At 48.9% G+C, this 23,151-nt stretch overlaps 1 protein-coding gene across 1 annotated transcript in view; it reads right to left on the reverse strand.

Moving 5' to 3' along the window:
- LOC149338466 (cell adhesion molecule Dscam1-like) overlaps nucleotides 1-23,151 on the reverse strand; it is a 418,614-nt gene that overhangs the window by 167,096 nt on the left and 228,367 nt on the right. Inside the window, exons 40-41 of the mRNA XM_089547709.1 lie at nucleotides 20,094-20,308; nucleotides 14,209-14,363 (exon numbers count right to left, since the gene is read on the reverse strand). Coding sequence (XP_089403835.1) covers nucleotides 14,209-14,363; nucleotides 20,094-20,308 — 370 coding nt within the window. The remainder of the gene's footprint in view (nucleotides 1-14,208; nucleotides 14,364-20,093; nucleotides 20,309-23,151) is intronic.

A 23,151-nucleotide genomic window follows, 5' to 3' on the forward strand; every position in this document is an offset into this window, starting at 1 on the left:
GGCTTTGAGAAAGGGCCGCTTAGAGCAAGAGGGGAGCTCCAGGGCGAGAAGCGCTTTGGGCGGAAAAACTGCTCCTGCGCCGTCCCCAAGGATGGCGCGGCGGTCTCACACTCACGCATGTAAAAGACCGGCCGCTGAGCCTTCAGCTCATGACGTTTCCCCCTTTGGCAGGCAGATGTATACACGCTGGCGGAGTATTCGAACGCGCTGCATGTACATTCTTGTCAGGGCTGCGTCTCGTTGTGTCCGCGTACGCTTCGACGCAACAAGAAAGTGTGGTGTGGTGTGGTGTGTTGAACACTAGACCGATTTCAAGATTTTGACTAGTACCATCTACAAGTAGTGTGTTATGCCCGTAAACATTTCATGCTTACTCTACTCTAGGTTACGGGAGAGGCAGAGATTTTTTTGATAGATGGAATTAACTGCTGTCTGCCAACAAAAAAAAAAAAGAAGGGCTACACAATTGGGTTGCGACCCAGGTTGCTTTTCCCGAGCAGCCTCCCACGATTAACTGAGCTGCCACCTGACACAGTGGGCACGCTGCTCACTACTCGGTGGGCAGGAAGCAACCAGCCAAAATACTGGCTTCAGGCAAACAAACAGACAGACAAACAGACAAACAAACAAGCAGAACGAGCATACAACAGCTAAATGCGGAGAATGGCCACTTTATAAGTGCTAGCGCACTAAAAAATATGATGCGGATGTAGGCAAATGGTCCTAAAGCTGTACAAGACTATATATGTGTCGTGTCCGGTTGCTGTGTTGAATGCAGCGAAAGACGCACACGGTACTTTAAGACTTCGTTTATTTAAAGCCGATGAGGGTGCGACCAGCGTCGACCGAGGCAGGAGCCGAACTGGCCGCCCGAAGAAAGGAGGGAGCGGAGAAGCGTCCACGGGAGGGAGTGGCTTCCCAAAACAGGAGGAGGATGCGGGGGGCGCACCATGGGGGGGCATCTGGCGACAGCGTGCGACGAGGGGCAAGTGGTCGTTAGGAGGAGGATGCGAGTGGTCGTTAGGAGGAGGATGCGAGTGGTCGTTAGGAGGAGGATGCGGGGGCGCACACACACAAAAGCAATAAGGGGACACAACAATATGCCAGTTACCTGGGCAACAAAAAATGCTGCTCAATATTCCTGCAGTAGTTATAATGACGACGTTCAAGAGACTTAGCAGCATAACTACTTTGGCGCCTAATTTACCGACGTCCTTCGTGGAGGTGCGCAAGGCAACGTGGAGGACGTTTGCGGCTTGCAGGAAAGTGGCCGAACAGCACGAAATTTATCACGTATAGATAGAGAGGCCTAAGATAAAGGCATATTTACCGCACACCGTCCAAGAAAACAAGGATTCTTGGAGCCAGAAAAAAACAAACTCAGTGGACCGTTACGGTAATCGGTAATGAGAATGTTCAGCGCAGCTGTAAAAGTGTTTTCATTTCGGGTTAGATAGACCACAGCGGTCGCAGCACCACCCTCGACTAGCACTTGCGTCCTGTCCGTCGCTCGTAGCAGCTCCAAGCGTGAGGGGGCGCTGCCGCTGAGCCTCCGCGGGCGGCGCGTTTCCCAGCAGCCACGTTCCTGCGCTCTCGCCATACCTTCCACTTTCCTTGGTAACCTCATTCCAATTCCACGGAAGGTACCACACAACACGGATGCCATCCTCCAGAAAGTTACTGACCTACTTCCATGCAAACGCACTCCGGGTGGTTAACATGCTAACCACCTTTAGGATAATGTTAAAGGTCAAAGAACAACCCATGGGACGATTGGTTAACAGCACATCCTCTGTGAAAAAACAAAAAAAAGCCTAGCCTGGCGGCACCGACAGATTACGGGAGTCGGGTCGTGCATTCCCGGCCCTTTCTACGGTGTGCGCTTGGCTCCCTCCTTATATCTTTGTGCTCAGTGCAGTGCCGGCGTGCTTCGGCACTGGTATTAAATCTCTAAACTAGATTCAAGTTTACTGCTGAGGATTATTTATTGCAGGCGTGAAAATAAGTTCATATTATGAACGCAAAGGCCAGTCAGCTTTAAATGCAACAAAAGCTGGTGCCAGAGACTGAGATGGACCATGACAGTCCAGTGCAAACAAGTGGAAAGTACAATTTTTTATTCCGAGGCTTGGCTGAAATTACTTCCACTGTACTCTATTTGAAAGCGAAGCACTCTAAGCAGCACATCGCGTCCTTTCCACTTTACTTTTCTTAAAGAAGCCTTCTGGGGTTTAATATAAGCGGTGGGTTTCACAAGATGTGAGGTGTTACAGCAGGTCATGAAATTCTATGGGAATATAGTTGGCAATGTCGTTCCAGTGGAATGTTGCTCGAAAAAAGAATTTAGTTGATAAAAAAAGAAATGCAACTTGACATGTCACGCTGAGAGCAGGACTTGAAGACGCATCGGCGCCTGTGAAGCTGCAGCGCCTGAAAGGCCAGAAGGAAGCAGCAAATAGAGCGCTCTCCAGCGAGGCGCAACAATCGAGTCACAGCACGCGCCCATCCCAGTCGTCCCAGGTGGTTCACCTGCGAACGCAGCTACCTTGGCGAGGAGATCGAAGAAGGGGGAAACGAGGGCAGAAGAGGAAGAGACTGCATCGCCCAACTGTGAGGATGGAGGGGAGGTGGGCCTTGAGACGCACTCGGCTGTAAACACCGATATCTGTTCGTTTCACGGCCCATTTACCGCCGGCGTCGGCGTCAGACGCGATGCGCGCCCGCCGTGCTCTCGAGTTGCTCGCCTCCTCTTCCCGACCTCCCCTCGGCGTCTTTCCCAGCCACGAACTAGCTGCGCTCCAGAAGCCGCGATAAACGGGGAAGTTGGGGAAAGAGAGCGCGAGGGCGAGATGACAACGTTCGGTGGGGAATGCAAGGCAGGCGCGTCCTCTTTTCGGGAACACGGCAGAGCTCCCGCGAACGAAGAAGAGCGAAGCAGGAGGGGGAGGAGGGTCTCCGCCGCGCTCCCGGACGGTGCATTTCCGACCGAGGCCACATCTCCGCAGCCCTTCCGCGCCCTGCCCCTAAACTTGCCGGCTGCCGCCTCGCAAAGGAAGGCCTGCGCCCCCAATTACAGGAAACCTCGGAGCCCTGATTGCCTCCTCCGAGGGGCCTGATCCAATTAGCGAGTCCCCAGCGGGCGCCCGCGCCGCCATCTTGAATAGCCTCGACCTGGCTGCTATGCCGTGCCCCCCCCCCCCACCCTTCCTCCGGCCAATCGCCCGCTTCTTGGACGACCTCTGGAAGAGGAGGGAGTGGGCCGAGTCCTGCGCCTTGGTCGGAAGTGCGCTCGGTACTACGGCGGTGCAGGTCGCCCAGCGATGACTTGGAACGACGTGCGCTGCGCATTCGAAACGAACGCGCCGGGCCCAGCGCGCCTGGACGTCGGCGTTCACTCGAGTAGGACTGGCGAGGGACGCGCGGGTTTAGCGAAATGCTTGACCGAGGCTCTCTAAACACGCCGAGCTCTAAACAGCTGCTCGTGTGTGAGTGCTCTGGGTGGAGCGGATCCTCTCCTAAAGCCGGGTATGTTCGGGAAGACCCTGGGCACGTCCAGCGAAGCGCCTGCCAGCGAAGAGGGACGCTAATTAACGCCGTCGAAAGCTGAGGGCTTAGCGAAGGGAAGGCGGGGCTCGGGGAAGACGACGACAACAAACACGCTTAGGAGAACGCTCTCCCGAGGCCCTCGTAATAATGAGTTACTGCGATCTCCCCGCGAACGGCCGTTCTTTAGACATTCATGTGAACAGTTGAGGGAGCACGGGAACACGCTTCACTTAACACGACGCCTGGGATAGATCCCGAGTAATTGTATTTATTGCTAGTGAGATGGAGCTGTGCGTTTGCTCAATACCCGACGAGATGGCAAAATGTGTCGCAAGATTCTACGCGGGGAAAAAGAAAGAAATGGAAAGGGCAAGACTAGGAATAGCAACTAACAAAAATTAAAAAAAAAAATTGTAACATGCGCAGGCTATTCAAAGAGAACGATAACAATTTACACGGCAAATGAACAACCTTGAAGTTGATGCGAAATCTAAAAGCAATATTTCTTAGTGTGACAGCGTCATGCTTTTCTGTCTCGCGCGCTATCAAAGAGAACGATAACAATTTACACGGCAAATGAACAACCTTGGAGTTGATGCGAAATCTAAAAGCAATATTTCTTAGTGTGACAGCGTCATGCTTTTCTGTCTCGCGCGCTTGTGAGCCATCCGAGTGGGAAAATACGGCACAGCCATGCCCAAAACAGTACAAAATGTTCTGTCGTCATCTCATGACGTCAGGTTTTTTTGGTAGTTCTGTCACTACAACAAAAGACACCTCAATACTACAGAAACGTTGCTGCAAGAAAGCCATGTCCCAAAAAAAACTACAAAAATATTTTGTGCCGAGAGAAAATTTTCTGTTGTATTTTTCGATAGGGATGCGTACATATCAAATGCAAGGTCTGTGATGCGTATTGGTGGTGCGCGCGTATATTGCGTATTGGTTCGTGTAGCTGCACTACTGGTCGAGGAGAAAAACTCGGGAAGACAAGATTTTGAGCATCTGCAGTTACGTTGACTAAGGCGTTACCGTCCAGAAGACTTCAATGCCATAATAACGAGAGAAAAATGCGCTCGTTGATGTATCAGGCGGTGAGTCATGCCGAACATTATTGGGCAAAAATTTTGAATATTGTAATATTGTAAGCTATTGTTATGGAAATATTGAAGTTAATGGTTCATTCGTCCGATCTTTCTTTCTTTCAAGTCTTTCTTTCAAAGTTTTTTCCATCGCCAGCATCGAGCAGCTAAGTCTGCGATAAAAAACCAACAGGGAACGTTTCTAACTAAAGCAAAAACGTTACTAGCAAAAAAAAAATGCAAGTCTGCTCATGGGGGATCTGGGGATATAATGAATGCTGTAGTGAAACCTTCATGAAGCTAAAAAATTACGTTCATAAATTAACTCTTTCCCGTTGAAAAAATTCTTTTGTCCAGAATTGTTGGGTAGGATCACGAAAGGGCTGGGAACTGTGTAACACAATAAGCGCGAAAGATTATTTTGAGGAAGTAATAAGAAGCGAAAGGTAAAAAAAAAGTAACATTCCGGTGGTTAGCCGAGGATCTCTGATTTTCGCACCGGGCCGACTAAAACCACTGCCGACCCGAAGAAAGGGAGCACAAATGCGCTGCCTTGGTTCAGCACGTGATCCGAGGCGGCTGCTGGCGTGGACATAATTGCGACGAGCCTCGATCGATGTTACACACGCTGCGGGTAATCCCTTCACGCCACAGGGAGAGGGTGCACGCAAGGATCGCCGGGAAGAGAAGCACGAAGGCGCACGCTACTCGCTCGTCGCAGCCGAGGGGAGCTAGCTGCGAATGAGGGGCACGCTTTGAAGAAGGATTATATGCGGTAACGACCAACTTTAAGGCCAGAACGAGATGGCCGCTGTATCTGTCTTTGCGCTCTGCCATTTCCGTAGCTGGGCCGGGGTCGCCGGCCAGTTTATACATTCAAGTGCCACGAGCTTACACAGGCACGGCACTCGGGCCGCTCTCTTCTTGGACGGTTCCGGCAAACAAAGAAAAACCGCACACTCTGCCAGAAAGCCACTGGCGGGGGAAAATAAGTCAAGATCTTGTCGGCGCAAAAAAGAAACCGTGAACACAGCACGCGGGCTCGGAACGGCTAGGAACCTAGAAGCAGTTGCCAAGAACGACTCAGTTCTAAGATTTATTAGTTCGCCGCCGGCGTCCCGGAAGAAATTTGCATGAAGAATTCGATTTCGCTCAAAGCGAAATTGCCTCATTCTTTTGATATCCTCCTATCTTACGCCGCCGCCGCGCAGCTCCGCGTTAGCACCCGCTTTCCGTCCCTTCCCGTTCTCCTCTCTCCGAAGCTTTGTCTTCCCTTCTCGCGTGTTCTCGCTTTCTAGCGCTGTAACGAATAAAAACGGCCTCGCCAGCTGCGCTTAAAGATGCGCAGAGCGAAGAACGCGCTGGCGGCTGCAACAGCGCCGTCGATCTGCGCGTGTTTGGAGAAGCTCGCTTTCGGCGCCGTTCACCGCGGGCTCCGAAAAACAACCGAGGCTGACGAGATCAACGGACGAAGGCAGGAAATAAAGACCGAACCCGGCAGCCGAGAAAAGGAAGGACGGAACGGGCAAACAGAAATGAACTCCGTCCAACGAACCGTTTCTTTTCTCGCCAGAAAAGCTGAGTTCCTTTTCCTCTCCTCGGAGGTCTCTAGGCACTCCGGGGCCAACGCATGGTTGTAGCGCCTCGCTGCCAATAAACTGGGCGCCCAGAAGAGGTCGCCACTTGCAAGCGCGCATCTTTGACTCGTAGCGCCGAGTTTGCCGTCGGCTTCTCTGCGCACGATTTGCGTCTTAGTCGGATAGACGCGTGATTCTTCACGACCATCTCTCTATTTAGGACAAATTTTAAAGAAAATACTTCTCAAGAAATCAAAAAGAAACTCACAGGACGGTGATCACTGTTTGTAAGGGGAGATTCAGCTACAGCTAGTCGTGGTGGCGAATTTAGTGTCATCAATTCATTACCACTTGTCTTGTGTGGTAGTGGGAATGACATCACTATGCAAGCAGTCACTCATGACGCCACTGCGTTCGGACAACTTAGAGTGGTGCGTTGCAGAAGAAGAAGAAAAAAAATCTTTACTCCACCGATGTAGGAGGGCTCCCTACTCTCCTACTCCGGCGCGTAGGCGAAAGGGACCGGTGCCGCGGCCTCCGCGACTAAAGACAGAAGTTATAGTGTTTCTTCGCGGCTTCCGTCGCTAGGCTGATGACTTATTGCTGTTCGGCGGGGGAAGGTGGAAAGAAAGGTGGAAAGCACCGATCCCTGCGGCGTACCGCTGCTCCCCAGTGGGACAGTGGCGGATTATATGCACATACATTTCATTTTGAATGTTCTGTCTGACACAAAGTGCTTTATGTAGGTCTATGTTTTCTTTCCAACCTGAATTTTTTGGAGGCCAGTTAACATCACTGCGTGTTTTACATTATCGAAGGCTTTGTTGAGATCTAGGCCTAAGATCACCTTGGCATCTTTGGTTCTAGATTCTATGATGTCGTGTATTAGATGGAGCGTCACGTCCTGTAAACACAGGCAGGGCCGAAAACTAACCATTTTGTGCGGCCACAAGTCGTTTTGCCCCATAAAGCGTGTTAGTCTAGTTTGGATTACCCGTACCATTAGCTTCCCTATGCATGAAGTTCAGGAAATGGATCTCAAATTTTCCATCTTCGGGGGTTTGCCTGGTTTGGGGATAAGGACTATGTTTGCCGTCTTCCACTGTTGCGGGAGGCGGCCTTTGTCCCATACTTCCTGCATGTACTTTGTCAGTGCTGTTATAGATACGTCGTGTAAGCTTCTCAGGATTTTGTCAGTAATCCCGTGCGGTGCCGGAGCCAATTTTATTTTTAGACTTAGTACTTCGGTGCGGACCTCCGCTTCCGAGAACGGTGTATCTAGGTTTGGAGGACCCTCGTAGCCGGGGATGGAGCAGGGCTGCGTGTTGCCAATGTAAAGGTCCACTAACTTTGCCATGAGTTCCCTGCCTGTCCCTTCGAACGCATGTCTCGCCTTCGCTTGTCTCATTCCTGCTTGGGTTTTCGAATTCTCCTGATCTAGCTGGTGTCGTTATAGATTCCACTCTTTGGAGAGACTCATGCTACCCTCCATTTCGTCGCATATATATGCTGTAACAATTCTGTTCAGAAAGCTTGATCACGTAGTCCTCAATCTCTTTGTTATGTCTAACTATCCTACGTCGGAGGTTTCTATCCCATCTTTGCGAACGGAGTCGTGTTTCCATGCTACGCTTTGTTTCCTACGTATGGAGGACTTTGTTGTCGGCTCTCGCCGGCGCATCATCGTCTTGTAGGACTGTGCTAGCTTTATCGGCGTGTTTCTTCAGAGACTATGCCTATTCGTCTATGTTTCGGATCTCTTCTCCTGTTTCATTTTTCTCTCTAATTTTATAAATTTGTCCAATTCAGTTATTTTGCTTTCTTTGGGCGACGCGTCTTAACGCCCTTGCCGAGAGTTAGCCCTAAAACGAAATGATCACTGCCAAAGCTGAGTTCTGTGTTTTTCCTGTTCATTTCTCTTACGTTTTGGCTTGGGGTGAGTTGCGTGAAAACTAACCGTATTTTGCTGGGGGTGCGGTATCAATTTAGGCGGAAGGTACCGGGTGCTTCCTTGCGACGGGTGAGTATTTCAACTAAGACGGCCTCGATATCATGGGAGAAATGAATTGAAATAAATTCTGAGCACAGGACTACAATCTCGCACTATTGCTTTTCTAGGATGCAGACTTGCAACGTAATATATTATTATTTTTATTGTGTGTTATATTCGTATGATTTGGTAATGACGGAAGCAAATAGGCACTGAAACCAGGAAAGCATAGGGAAATTGTTTATTTCTTTTTCAATGTGTGTTGTCGATAACCGAGAAATTAGCAGTGCGATAATTTTATGCCTGAAAATAATTCATTTTATTTCATTTTAGTTTATTTTCTTAAAGACCCCATGTCTGGGGTATTACTTAAGGGGTGGGAACTAATAAAGAAAGCCTTCTTACAATTGTACATGATTTTTACATTTTCATTGAACTTCATTAGAAATTAATTGGATCGAAATCCACAAGTCATTTAGCTGAAGGACAACGATTGACAAAATCGTGATCTCACCGCGGTCCACATACGCGAGCCCCACACGTTCCCTACCTCGTACGTCCCATTGCCACTCCCCATGACTGCTTACTGCACCCGGCTACTCCACCACAGTCTACGTCTCACCCGCCCTTCAACAGCACACGCCACCCTCCCTCGCTGTACGTGCCACGATGGACGCAAGAATGAACGCTCGTTCCCCTGCAATGCGCGCTTTCGAAAGCGTGGCGTACGGTCGGGCGTGACGCACGCCGAAATTAAACCCACACACCCCAACCCCTCCCCACAAAATCCCATTACTATAAGGGTAAACATTCAGTAAATTTTTGTGCCAATGCTTCATCGTTTACCTGCTGCCGGCCCATTTGCGTAATTTCTTGAGCCATTGTAATATCAAATTTCTCCGCGCTTTCCAAACACACGGGAAAAAAAAAGTCAGTCGGAGAAACACAGAGAACAGCAAATCACGACAGTTCATCCGAACAGCCCACGGAACTTGGAATTTTACCTTCGTTTCAGTGAAGTGGGAACGAAACCTGAACCGAAAGAAAAGTGCAAGCTATTTTCTGTTGAGGAGTATTTTTCTTGCCACTATACTCACGTTTGGGACTGCGCGTGTCTTGGCAATTGCGCGCTGCTTGGAAAAGATTCCTTTTGCAGACAAGCATGACGGAACGCGATAAAAAAAAAGAGAAAACATGGGCGAACATAACACAAATCTGTGCACTCAGCCCTCGGCTACGCAGCGAAGATTGCAGAGCTCACGTGGGTGCTGAGTCCAAAACATTTCCTCGCTAGATAAATGCGTGATTTAAAGACAAAGAAAGTAAGTAAAGGTTTTTTTTTTAAAACAGAACTCTTAAAGAAATAAAATTGAAACTCAAAGAATAATAAATTATTTCCAGTTCGAGGCAGAGATAGAGATACCTGTGTCTTTGCATATGCTTCTTTTCTAATCATTTATTTTTTTGTTAAGAAGACCTACACGTTTTGATTTATAGTTTACAAGCACTTTTATCCCAGCTCTATAGCGTGGCCTATCGCGTACTACTCGCGGATCCTAAGTATTTCTCAACAATGCCCTTTTTCTGCGCGGATGTTGGTGGACGGGGTAAAGGTTGCAAGACTATACTCCACGTAGTATACGAAAAAGAATGCTTCCTGGACAAAATTGTGGACATTGGTTTAGTTACACGCATGGAGATGCATCAGCAAATTTACTAGCTAGAAGTAACCCATGTAGATAGAAAAAAAAAAAGAAGAGGGCGTGATTTTAAAGTGAAGCCTCACCGTTATCCTGATGGCGTGAAAGTTAGGTAATGAAAGATGTGTATTCAGGGATCAGGGTGGCACAGGAAGCCTATATATACTCGTTTTTTTTTCTTTTTGCAAACCAATATAAACTCTAAACTTTCTTCCTTTTCCTTGTCAAGTGTAAAAATAAAAGCGCCTATTATGAAGACTTGACGTGCGGAAGGACAGCAATGATTTAGATCGAATCTTCTGCCCACGGATGCGAGTCGGAAGTAAAATAGCACCGCTGGAAATTTCTAAAACGGCACATATGAGCAATGTTATCTGCAAAAATGAACAGCCCAGTGTAGTCATGCGTATCCACCAATGTCGAGTACGTCTACGGAATAATGACTAGTTAACATTCTCCCAGGTAGCACGGAACCTTTACAACGATGCTATTCTGTTTGGTGAAAGGGTGATACATTGTTGTTAAAGGGACTGAGGACAATTAGTGTTGGACTGCATTCATAAGAGGATTCCAAGAGAATTCAAGCCTAGCAGGTGGCGGCGGCGGAAAGTTGGGCGGGCAGGCGAGATTAAAAAGTTTGCGGGTAAGTTGTGGTGGCGGCAGCTGGCAATTAAAAGGCAGGGTTAATTGGAGAGATATTGGAGAGGCCGTTGCCCTGCGGTGGGCGTAGTAAGGTTGATGATGATGATGACTGATAGGGTTGACATTGTAACAACAAAGAGGTCACTCTCACCGTGAGAAAAGATTTTGTAAGCTAGAAAAGACCAGAAACGGAATAACATGTGTGTGTCGATGCCGATTTTCGCGTGCGTATCCCGGAAGCTGCGCTACGCAGCTGTACTTGTCGTTTTTTTTTTTTTTGTCTAGTCTGTTGCATTCTCTGCGCTCGTTGGCCGCCGCGGTGGCTCAGCGGTTATGGTGCTCGGCTGCTGACCCGAAAGACGCGGGTTCGATCCCGGCCGCGGCGGCTGGAATTTCTTTGGAGGAGAAATTCTAGAGGCCCGTGTACTGTGCGATGTCAGTGGTGCACGTTAAAAGAACCCCAGGCGGTCGAAATTTCCGGAGCCCTCCACTACGGCGTCCCTCATAGCCTCAGTCGCTTTGGGACGTTAAACCCTATAAACTAAACTCTCTGCGCTCGTTTATCAAAGTCATGGAGACTACACACGCACTGACTTCAGAAAGCTGGAAACCCGTGTTTTTAAGTATAGACGTCACGAGTTTGAATCACCTGGCGGTAAGATCTCTAAAAAACAATATTATTGACGATAAGTGCGTCCCCTACTGTCGCAAAACCGTCAACGTAGCTAGAAACAGCCAGAAAATCAATTTTTAGTCATAAAAATAATTGCATGAAGTTAACCTCAGTGTCCCATGAATGTCGTTTTTTCTACGTTTTGCTGAAACGTTAAAAATAAGTTTTGGAATAAGATTTTCCGAGCCTTAGTTGGCCATTTAAAAATATATGTGCAGCTTTCGCTAAAATAGCAACCTTGCAACCCAGACCTGCCATCTGTGATGCGCCACGATTTCAAACAACCCTTCCCAATGAGCATGGGGCATGAAGGCCGACACGAACTCAAATCACCACAGCCAATACACGCCACTCATGCACACACTGACATTCTAGAAGATACAATGACCCACATGCTGATATAACCTGCTGTGAATGGTGTCATATGTGGTAATGGCAGATGAGCAACAGTCAAAATTTTCTGATTAAATTTTTTGGCTTTTAATGCAATCAATCGCAAATATTGGCAGTGTTGGTTTGTGGTTATGATTTGAACCTTGTAATAGGATTAGAATTTATAGTATTCTTTTATGGTTCTGGCTCAAACATTAAAATAACATTTAGAACCCACTATTGGTATAACGTTTAGTTTGAAGGCTGGCCGAATGTTTACCACACCGCTTACCATGTTATTTGTTAATTTTTAATATTTAGCATAACGTTGCAGTGTAACATGTAATCTTACCGCAATTTACACATCAATTTCATAACATAATTCCAATTTTTGCTGCTGCCTAGCTTCCGGTAAGTAGCCATTCGGTAACAGAGGAAAACTGCACATCTTCTGTTTAGCTCAGGCTGTCGATCCGTTCGGCCCCGTTTCTTAATCTTCAAGCCATACTGGCTGTCTTTGCTGGTATTGATAAAGCGACTGCTCCGGACAGGCTCTGGCCCGTAGGGGGAACCCCGGACGCGAGGCCCTGATGTGAGCGCGTGTCGTGGATGCTCAAGAGTAACTTTATTTTCTTGATTGGAGCACAACAGAACGAGGTTCTGAAAGTTATCCATCAATTATGGCAAAACATGTCAAAGCGTATTGCTCTGTTCCTCTTCCGTTTCTTGCTTACGCAATAATGAGAATGGCAACGCAACGAAATAGACCCCTCTGCTAAAAAAAAAAGAGCGCCCCTCCGAGAAGCGGTCAAGGTTGTCCCCGGCAGGCGCTCCCGATTTCAGCAATGGCTTGTTCCTCCCAGTGTCACCGCCTGTTTGTTGTCAACAGTGATAATAAAATATACAAAAGAAGGCTCTTTTCGGAGAGTCCAACTAGCGCAGTGCGCAAAATGCGAATCGCTCGATGAGAGAGGAAAACAAAGCTTCTAGCTCTCCGCGCGGAGTTGGTGGCGCCATCTTGTGGTTGGTAGGTTAAACTGCCCCAGGGCAGCGCTCGGCGAAGCGCCCGCGCTATTACGAAAGTATTAGAGTTTTTTATATCTTGCAGTTCAGTGTGACACAAAAAATTGCGCAGGCAAACCATCCGAATACCTCTAGACCACTACAAAGTGCGCTGTAGATGTTCATGGTGGTGCGGCGCTATGGTGTCGTTGCACATGCTAGCAGGGCAAACTTCGCAATATGTCGTACGCGGGTGCAAGTTGCTCTTAACAAATTTTCACTTATTGAAACTTCGCGATTTGACAAACGCATGACCTGTTTTCTAGATATCACCATCTGTTTAACCTGAATAAGTCCAGTTTATACCAATAATGTCAGCGGACTTAAACTCACCGCAACCAGTGGGAATTATTTGGTAATCCGCAAAATACGAGTAGATTGTCATCGGTGGTATCTGATGGTGCGATCTATAAAATGAGATGTACCAATTTTCATGAGAGTTTATTTATTTATTATATTTATACATACTGCAGCTTCTAGTGAGGCTATTGCAGGATAGGGGTAGAATGCAAAGAAACAACAATACTCGTATAACCCGTCAAAGAATGTAAAGGAGAGAAATCACCCGTATGTCTGATCCGAAGCGCCCACTGGCTGCAGTGGTGCGATGGCGTGTTTTATCAATGATCATATTTGCTGTTTTTTAATTTTCTGCGATAAAAAAACTATCCGTAGAACTCGTAGGTGTGGTAGTAACTGGTATTATCACACGCCACACAACGACATTTGTCTCCACCTTTTGCGGATGAATTCTCTGTCAGAGAGCTCTGCAGGTCTCTCTCACAGGCACCAGAGGCGAGCAGAAAGGTCGCTTGTCTCGACAGCTCTCTTGCTAGATGAGTTCTTGGAGGTGCAGCTCTCAGTGAAGCGTTTTCTCGACTTGAGCACAAAGCGGCTGGCACGTTGCGCGTTTCTGCGTGAGCGCGGTGCTCCGAACATATGCGACGCTCATAGTAGGCAGAAACGGCCGCAGGCTGTACGGACAAAACCTTCCACACGTACAGACTTCGCATATGCGTGTGGACTGAGACATCGGCCCAGTGTTTGGCATTGACTGCGGGACTGTTTGCGCTGTACTAGTGCTTTATTTGACTACACACTCTGACTACACATTACAACTACACACTTTGACTGCCGACTTTGACTGCTTCTTTAGTACGACTCTCTCCCTGCTTCCCTGAGTTCGGTTGTATCCATAGCTCTGTTCGCAGTAAATGCGGTATGTAATGTGGTCACCCACGGACGCCTTACGTCCCCTGTCGGAGCGGACGACAACTATTCTATTAGTTGTGGTGTGCTCCAAAAGGGGGCGATAGACATCCAAGGGTGACCTCATTACTTCGAATTCGCGCACTGTGACGTCATAACCATTTCGACCAACCGAAAAGCGTGACGCCTCTGCTGACAAGCTGACAACCTTCTGTCGACGACGATGAGGCATTAAAAGCTTTCGCCTTAAAAAAAGTTTGCAGCGACTGCAGCCGTGTCGCACCCCGAGTGCCGGAAGCTTCTTTGCAGCAGCGAAGAGTGGTGCTGCGCGCATGAAAAGGAGGAGGGCACTGACCCTTTCTTGACGAATCTCGCCGGAGGCGCTGAGGGGGCGGGTGCCGGCGTGCTGGCCGACAGCACCGATCCCTTCTTTGTGGGGAGCGGCGGCGGGGGCAGTGGTTGCTGCTGCGACTTGGAAGGCGGCGCTTTCGCTTGACTCGGTGCCTTCACCTGCGCAACAGGGCACACCGCACCAACTTGGATACACGGTGTACGCACCGAAGGCGGTTGTCCGCGGAGGGGTTCCGAAAGTGAAGGCTATAAACCAGGGATGTATACTGAATAACTCTAGTGCATGTGTGCTGGTGTCATGTTAGCAGCTTAACAATGTGCCTCAAGAGAACATATGACATCCCTACCTGATCTTTCGAAGAACGCTTTGTGCTCAGGCAACTCTACATTCGGGCTCCCAAACCATTTCCGGTGTGAAGCCGAGTACGACAAGTGGGCATATCAGCGCCTTTCAGGTGAGGCACCTGCTGCACAAAATGGAGAGGTCTCTAGTGCGCCATTTCAGAGCGTAGCGCCCTCTCCCGGGTTGAGCGGCGACCTGGTCGTGGTTGGCGTAACCAAGCGCGAAGCGCAACGGAGGAGGAAAAACGGCGATAGCGAAGGGAGCGCGAGGAGGAAAGCGGCAGAAGAGGGTAGTGCACTGCACGGGCTCGGGCCGGCCCGAAAGCGCGGGCCCGGTCCGGCCCGCGGGCTGGGCCGGGCCGGGATATGATTTGTTTTGCCGGGCCTGGGCCGGGCCCGGGCCTGAAGTTGCGTGCCCGGGCCGGGCTCGGGCTTTAAGCGGTAGACCCGAGTCGGGCTTGGGTCCGTACAGAAACGGCTGGTGTCCGACTATTCATTCACTATTGTAGAGCGAAGTACACAACTGCGGCATTGGAGCAGCGACATGGATGAGCTATGGGTTATAGTACGAGCTGAGAAAAAAAAAACTAAGCTTTACTACTTGACTTATTTATTTCCTTATTTCAACGCCGTGGTGGCTTAGTGGTCAAGGCGCTTGATTAGTGAGCCGGGAAACCAGGGTTTGCTCCTAGCCTCGGCGGCCGCCCTTCTGTCTAGGCGGCCAGCATGACAGCCCATACTTTGCAGTATCACTACTCGTTGAAAAAACCCAGGTGGTCGAATTGATCCGGAGGCCTGTGCTTCGGTGTCTCTCATAGCCTGACTCCCCTTGGGCCCTTAAGCCCCAAAAACATAGCGTTTATGTTATAGCTATATTTTTCTCGTGTGAGAAAATTCACAGAGTAAAGCGCATTTGGTTTTCATTTTGATCAGCCACAAAAGCTCGCGACAGTTTGTAAATCTCATCTCATAACCATATCTATCCCTCCTCGCTTCTTCAGCCTGGTTGTCATGACTAGTGTTTTGCCCTGTAAGTTATCCCGTGGTTCGTGCGCTATCTTCTGCTCCACCAGTAAGAGTAAAATTCAGCCAGTCTTAATTACACAATGATCGTTCGTCACCCCAAAACATACCTATACACTATTAGAAATGCATTCGGGAAGAACATATTAGTTTACGACGCATATAGTCTTCAAAACACACACCGTGAAATACTCAAGCCTTTTAGCATTTCGTTTGTGCTGGAAGGCGACCAGTTCGGCTATGAGTTCAACCTGTGAGATCGCGTTCACTAAAATTGTCATCCCACTGCTTGTTAGGCAGCTTTAATGTTTATACTTCCGGGCGGAAAAATATAACTGATTAAAATCATGGGGGAATGCAAAGTAATCTGTTACGCGCGTATGCAGCCCTTATTATTTGGCTCTCGGGACTTCCTAGTTTATCTTAAGCGCACCAACAAGAGATCACTGTCCAAAAGACGGGCATGGCGAGCACCACTCTTAATTACTTCCTTCTGGGTTAAAAAGAACCAACTTTCTGCAAGCTAAACTGTTTTCAGAACCTTTGTCGGCCAGTTTCTTATCGGTCTAGTAGCAGTCTACTTGCTCAGTGTGAGCAGTATATCTCAAGCGTAACTGTGAAGCGGGCCGGGCCAGGCCCGGGCTGGGCTTCACTCGAGGATTCACGGGCCGGGCCGGGCTTGCTAGAGCGATAATTTAGCGGGCCTGGGCCGGGCCCGGGCTTGAAGCCGCGGGCCTGGGCCGGGCTCGGGCCTTCTGGTCTCGGGCCCGGGCCGGGCTCGGGCCTCAGATTGAGGCCCGTGCAGTGCTCTAGAAGAGGGTACAGTGGTCGCGTGAAGGTAGGGTGAGCGGCGGCGACCCGCGGCGCCAGAGTAGGGCCACATTCTCACAGCCGGTTTTTCCCTTGCTCCGTCGCCTCCGTCGCGCCGGTAGCCGACGGAGGGGACTGGTTTTGGTCCGTTTCCCCCCCCAAATAGGGTGGCCGGTGCCGCCGGGTCCTGCTCTACGTTTCCGTCGAGCGGCGACGACGGAGCCTGGCCCCACGGAGAGCGAGCCAGTCACAGCGCGACCTCGCTTCACGTGACCCACCGCTTGCTTGCTGCGACCAAGAGATGGCGCTGGCGAGCGTCGTCGGCGGCGGCCGCGATGCGCGGGTGCGCGGGCAGGGAGAAAATACGAAAAGCCTGCTCTTTTTTTTGAGCTCTCCGCCGGGAGATGCACGCTTCTTGCGCCCCGAAAAGCGCCCGATGTCGAGGAACAGAGAGCGGATGAGTTTTATTTCTCATCGCAATATACGAGGTGTTCGAGCCAAAACGGGTCTCCGAATGAGCATTGCGTTTGCACTAGGCATGGGATATACGATAAATGATTTTTTTCGGGAGGGTAACGAAGTGGGGGACGAAAAGACTGTTGCCAGGTTTAAAGCGAAGTGAAGGGGATGGCTGATGCAAGGGGAACCATCCAGGTGAAGAAAGGAGAGAGGGGCGAGAGAGGTAACTGCGGAGATAACGAAAAGAGCATAAAAAACAAAATTCCATTCACCCATTGCTAGCTCTTGAGGCCTCATTGTTTTTATTAGCCGTTTAAATTGTTTTGCTAGCTTAATTCTTGAATGGTTGTATAAAGACCAATCTCTCAAGCCATTGACAACAGAGTTCATTACCACCCTACATATGTTCAATTTCGTGCATATTGGCCTGAATACTGTGACTGCAGCACTCATTTCTGCAGCGGCTTTAAAAGTAGCTTGCTATACTCATATGTATTTGTTTTGGTGCTGTATGCGTGGTGTTTCGCTGCAAAAAGAGGGGAGTTGCGTAGAGTTAATAAACTAACTTCAAACTTTTTCCACCTCTTGCGAGATCGCATCGTTTCTTTTCTCCGATAAGAGCCAAGCGAACCAAAGCTCAAGCAGACGACAGACGACTTTCACGGCTCGGCATGTCCTTCGGCGCACCGCTTGGCATGTCCTTCAGACACCGCCGAGAAGCGTTTTTTTTCTTTCGCGCGGAAGAAAAAAAAAAAGGCACTGGAGTAGAGTGACGTGGGAGCAGCGAGCGCCCGCCCAAACTGGTTTGCCGGTGTCCGGCGCCTCTTTCGATTAGAACACAAATCCGTTCCGTTGCGGCCGCGATTCCCGGCTCCGTCGCCGCCGCGCCGTAGAGGAGAGCGGCTGTGAGAATCAGGCCTAAACAGGCGCCACAGGAGATTTTTGAGAGCTGAAGAGCAGCATGAATTACGTGCCTTATTTCAGCTATCACATGCCGTTACTTGCCGACCCGGGCGAAAGGACAAAGCACACGCAGGGAATTAAATTACATTTTCTTAAAAACAGTCCTTTCTTTCGATAGACGTAGCACGGCTTACACCATTGCTTTTTGTGCTTCGGACAGGCAGTGGTTCCTGGTAGGAGCCCCGGATGCCAGCCCGTTTCTATTCAACTTTGAAAACTATATGCAAACTGAGGGGAGCTCTTTAGCACGTACTTCTGAAGGAACCAGCGCACAAAACACAACGGACAAGAAAAAGGCGGAACACGACGGACAGGAGCGCTGAACTTACAACTTTATTTCGGAAGTACAGATGCAACGTATATATGTATATAGCCATGTCAGGGGGGCGTGCCACACAAGGAAAGAAGGAACAAGTGGAATCTACAAGGTCATGAAGAGACAAGCGACACAAGCAAACCAAAGATCTTAACTAATATAACAAGTGAAGGTGAGAAGTTTCAATGGAGGCAAGAAAAACAACAGGGTTCCTTCAGAAGTATGTATTACCAACTAGCCCAACAACAAGTGTTGCTCTTTAGCACGCTTTCAGGGCTCCGTCTTATCGTCCTTCTTTTTATTGTGCTAAGTCACTGAGCTAAGAAAGGGAAAAGGCAAAGGCGTAGGCTGTAAGGATATCGCATTTGTTCCCCATGCAGCTTGAGAAAGACATTATTTAATTACAGGTTTCTTGAGAAAAGGATATGGCCACTAAATGTGTCACCACTCAGTGGACACCTAAACCGCGCCGTAAGGGAATAGAGGACGTCGGGGGTGAAAGAAGAGAGAGAGAAAAGGGTGCCGTAGTGGAACAATGTCGTAGTGGAATAAAAGCTCGCGCGAATGATGTCGACCACCTGGGGATGTTTAAAGTGCACTGCCATCTTGCAGCATATGGACCTCCAGAATTTCGCCTCCATCTAAACGTGGCCGCCGCGGTCGGGTGAAAAAAACCCCGGGTATTTCAGCTCAGGAGCCGACCGAGCGCCTTAACCACTGAGCCGCCGTGTCGTAGACATTAATTAGCGAGATGTTTCTCTTGCCATCTCGCTATTTCCAGGTATTCTTAGCGGAAAGAAAGTGGGAATGATCTCTGAACACCTTGGCACTTAGATCTCATCTGATCGCACTCAGGAGCATAACACAATGGGGACGCTGGTGAGGCATGTTGGGAAATTGTGACGCTTGGGGCACAGGCCAGTAATATTTCATTTGAGGGAATGGCCTCGTATTTTTCCGTGGTCTTCTCCGAGCAGCAGGCGTAATGAACAGAGCTGCCGGAATTCGCAGGTTTAGAAAGCGGTTGAGAGTGGTGCCAGCTTGCCAATGCCGGAACTATAGGCAACACATCGACGAATCTCGGCTGCCAGCTCTCTGGAAATATAACTAGAAGTAAAGGCGACCCTCAGCAGCGGTCCGTAGCAGTAACCGACCACTAGGAAGCCTGAAGCTGTAAACCTGTCTGGCTAAACAAGTTTCGATCAACTGAACGAGAAATTAGGCTTTTAATAAAGACGTTACCTGATACACCGACGACTACAGTCAGGCACTCCTACATCAATGTAGGTACTCTCGTACCTGCTGGAGACTGTCTAGTTTCGTGTTTTCTTTACTGGAAAATGATTAGCTGAATGTCACTTCAGCATAGAAAGTGTCGTATCCTGGCATGTACCGAGAAAGCAACTGTTTGATATCAGGCACAAGTCAAGAAACTGAAACGAGAACTAAATGTTCCGAGTGAATACGAACTGCGGGAAAAACGGTAAGAAGCAACACTTAATCGGTGCTCTAACGGTGACCATTGCTGCAGTGCAACATCGTGACTCGCATGTCGGTCTTTGACACTGTAACCAAAGTATGATAAACGTGTGGTGTATGCCACCTGTCTTCGAGAAGCCAATATAAGTGAGGACGTTATTCTAATTTTCTCGCTGATAGGAGGTCTACTCTTGGCATGCTTACCACAGCACGTACAGTCTTTGTCAAAAGTAACCAGGCTCCAAGGTTTGCTTCTCATTCGTATAACAGAGCCCTCACAGCTTGCTTAAAGATCAAAAAGTTGTTTGAAGGTGAGAACAGGGGTACTTCTCACCATACAGAGATTTAGAGCTTGAGGGCTGGCATGGCAGCTTTAATATACGTTTGATAAGAAAAACGTGCAGCCTGGTTACTTCTGACAAAGACTGTACTTATCCGGTCTCCGCAGACATCAGTGCGTGTGGCGCAAACTAGGCAGCTGCTGCCACTCCCCTCACCTGCGGCAGGTGTCCCGCTCGGGCGACGATCCCCGATCGTCCCGGCAGCGGCGCGCGGTCCCAGACGGCGAAGCAGGCCGGAATGGCCGACGCCTGGCTGGGCGTGTTGACGGGCGTCGCGTCGTCTGCGCCGCCGTCGGGGCCGAGGCAGCCCGCGCTGTCGCTGCTGCTCGAACTGCTCGAGCTGCTCGTGCTGCTGTCCTTGTCCAGGGCGCCTGCGATGGCGCACATAGAAGGGTTAAGTATACAGTGAGCAAAAATACAAAGGCACGAAACTGCACAGACACAGAATATACGAATCTTATTCCATCTCCGAAAATGTTTTTTTTTTTCATCTGTTATCTGCAGCTAAAATGCTATAATCATCAGACGTGAGAATACTTTCTCTAACGTGTGAAACGTTATACGAAAAGTTTCTTTTTTCCAGCTCTCCAACGTTTCGACCGAGCATCATATGCGACACTGCTAAGGGCTATAGATGTCCACAGATTTTCATGCTGTAAGATTTCAGACAGAAATTCGGTTGTCCTCGGGATGCCGAAAAAGTAAAACGCGGACCTTAGACGTAGCGGGCGTATATATTAGATTCGTCTTTCGTGAAAACAATGGTTCATCGGCAGAACTGGTTGTTTAATCAAAAACTGCCTTAGAAAACACGAAGCTCTTCGTGAAGATTTGTCGAAAGCCCTTCCGCTTCTCGCTGCTCGAAATCCAGTCGGGGAAAACTTCTTTTACAAATGCATCGTGAACACTATTGGGACGGGATGAGCTCCTCAAATTTACCTGAACGTTGGTCCTTGAGAAAGCATGCTGCAGGTGTCGGGAGGCGCATCAATTTTGCACTCTACCTCTTTCATAGAATGAGCTCAGATTTCAAGTTGATGTCATTTAGTGGCTGTTCGCTTTGTTTCTGCCTTCCTCAGCTAGTTCTGTTCAGTTCAGAATAACTCTAACGCAGTTGATAGTGACCGTTTCGCTTAGTTTATCCACAGTTTTTTACTCGAATGAATTTTAGTTGCCACGCAATATATATCTGTTCCCATGTTTGGATTAGTGACCAGCCTAGTTCCTATGCTTGCAAGCGAAAAGGGAGCAGTAGATCTTAGATTTCTTATAATGAATCATGTGAGCCCCCACACTCGTAAACATTACGGTGAACGGAAGATTACTAAACTATGGAGCCACAGATTCCTTTTGGAGAGTTATTTTAACTCTGTTTCTGAGGTTAATATCCACTGAGCGCAAAGAGACCAAGGTAGCAGTTTTTAGGAGCATTCTTAGTGGCCACATTCGTAATTAACAGCAACTTATTTCTTACAAGTTATTACTAAGGTTCAGGCTATCACTTAGCCACATCCCAACACACACACACGCACACTTTATTTTTACCAACGACAAAGCCGAGAGTGGTCTGTACGGAAACAGCGATCAATTGCAATTGCAGAGTGTTTTGAGGAAGGAGATGCCAGTCAGCTGTCTGTAACGCTTTTAGCCAGCTCGCCGTAGATTTCTGCCGACCAAAAGCAGACTATGAGGAAGAAATTAGAAACAACAGAAGCCCTTCAAGGCACAACTCAACGCAGTCAGACTAGCGAGCTTTTCAAACGCCATAATCATGCATGACTCTGAGACGTAACTTCATCCAGCGAACGTGGTTAGATTGATGACAGGAAGACTAAGGTTAAGCGAAACTCCACTTTACGACGTAAGGCGATGTTGAGGTGGGGACGGCGAGTGGGTGAAAGGAAAACTATTTTTTGTGTAACCTCGCCGTTATACTAGGTACCCAGCGAACTTCAGCCAAGCTTTGAAAATATACCGTGGCGCATTAGGTGAACACAACTTCAATCAGGTTGTTCACCACCGTGTATAGTAAGTCAGAGTATCTTTATATTCGGTCAAATTTAGTAATGAAAGAAAAAAAGATTGGCTGTGGCTTAGCTTGGTTAAGCCTGGTAATTGCGAAGCAATACGTGGTTCTGCTGCCGTTCTTCTCGTTCTTCTTCTGTCTGCGTAGCTCGCTGATGCTTTCTCTTTGCAACCTGCCGAAGCGTATAGGCTGGAGGCGGCATCTCATGGGCTTGACGAGAAGAGCGCAGTCAGGACGCGGCCGTGGCTATGCGCCGCTCAAGGCAACGGCGTGAGATGGGGCGCCGTTTTTAAGCAGATGGTATGAAGTCACATAGCGCGCAGCGCCCCTGATGAGAGGAGCGGGAGTCAGGCCGTGGCTATGCGCGCGACGGTGTGAGATGGGGCCCCGTTTTTACACAGATGGTATGACGTTACATAGCGCGCAGCGCCCCTGGTGAGAGGAGCGGGAGTCAGGCCGTGGCTATGCGCCGCGCAAGACGATGGCGTGAGATGGGGCCCCGTTTTTACACAGATGGTATGACGTTACGCAGCGAGGTCACGCGAAAGGTCAAGCGTGGCTATGCGGCCGCGGCACGGCACGGGCTGAGGTGGTAGCAAAAGTAGTAATGCTTCGCAATAATAAAAAAACTTTTAATTTGCCCATGGTGTTTTGGGGAAAAAAAAGTTTCTGTGTCAAATTTTAGATCGCGCCTAAGGACTTAAATTCGTCGGGTATTTTATTTTGATACGTGCTGCAGAGAAGTTTCTCCGTGTTAGAATGAAAGCCCGCAAAATATAAAAAAGCAAAAAAAAAAACACGTGACAATTCGTTTGTGCGCCTCGACGGCAGCGCTTTCAAAGGGGTAGCTCGTGAACGTAGGTGCTCTCGATGGTGCTGGGAGTCTAACAGGGCTGTGCAATGACGCAGGCGCTGGCGGCAAAATTGTCAGTAACACGTGCGACCCGGCTGCGTTGAGTGCGGTAAAGAGCGGGCGCATTGATTCGTAGTAGCGGTATGCACGCAAGCCGAAGCAGTAAGCAGCATTTTTAGTCGCCGACCAATGCTTCGCATCTCACGTCTTCCAGCTGGCGTGTCTCATTTCGCATCTTTGCATACCAATGTCATGCCTTGCTCCTGAAGTTGCTATTACCCTGCGGCCTCACCGACAAAACACCTGACCGACAACTAGGAACGCTTCTTAGCTTT

Source organism: Amblyomma mixtum, chromosome 6 (genome assembly GCF_055824585.1).
Source record: "Amblyomma mixtum isolate Tamu chromosome 6, ASM5582458v1, whole genome shotgun sequence".
In the NCBI taxonomy this organism is placed as follows: domain Eukaryota; kingdom Metazoa; phylum Arthropoda; class Arachnida; order Ixodida; family Ixodidae; genus Amblyomma; species Amblyomma mixtum.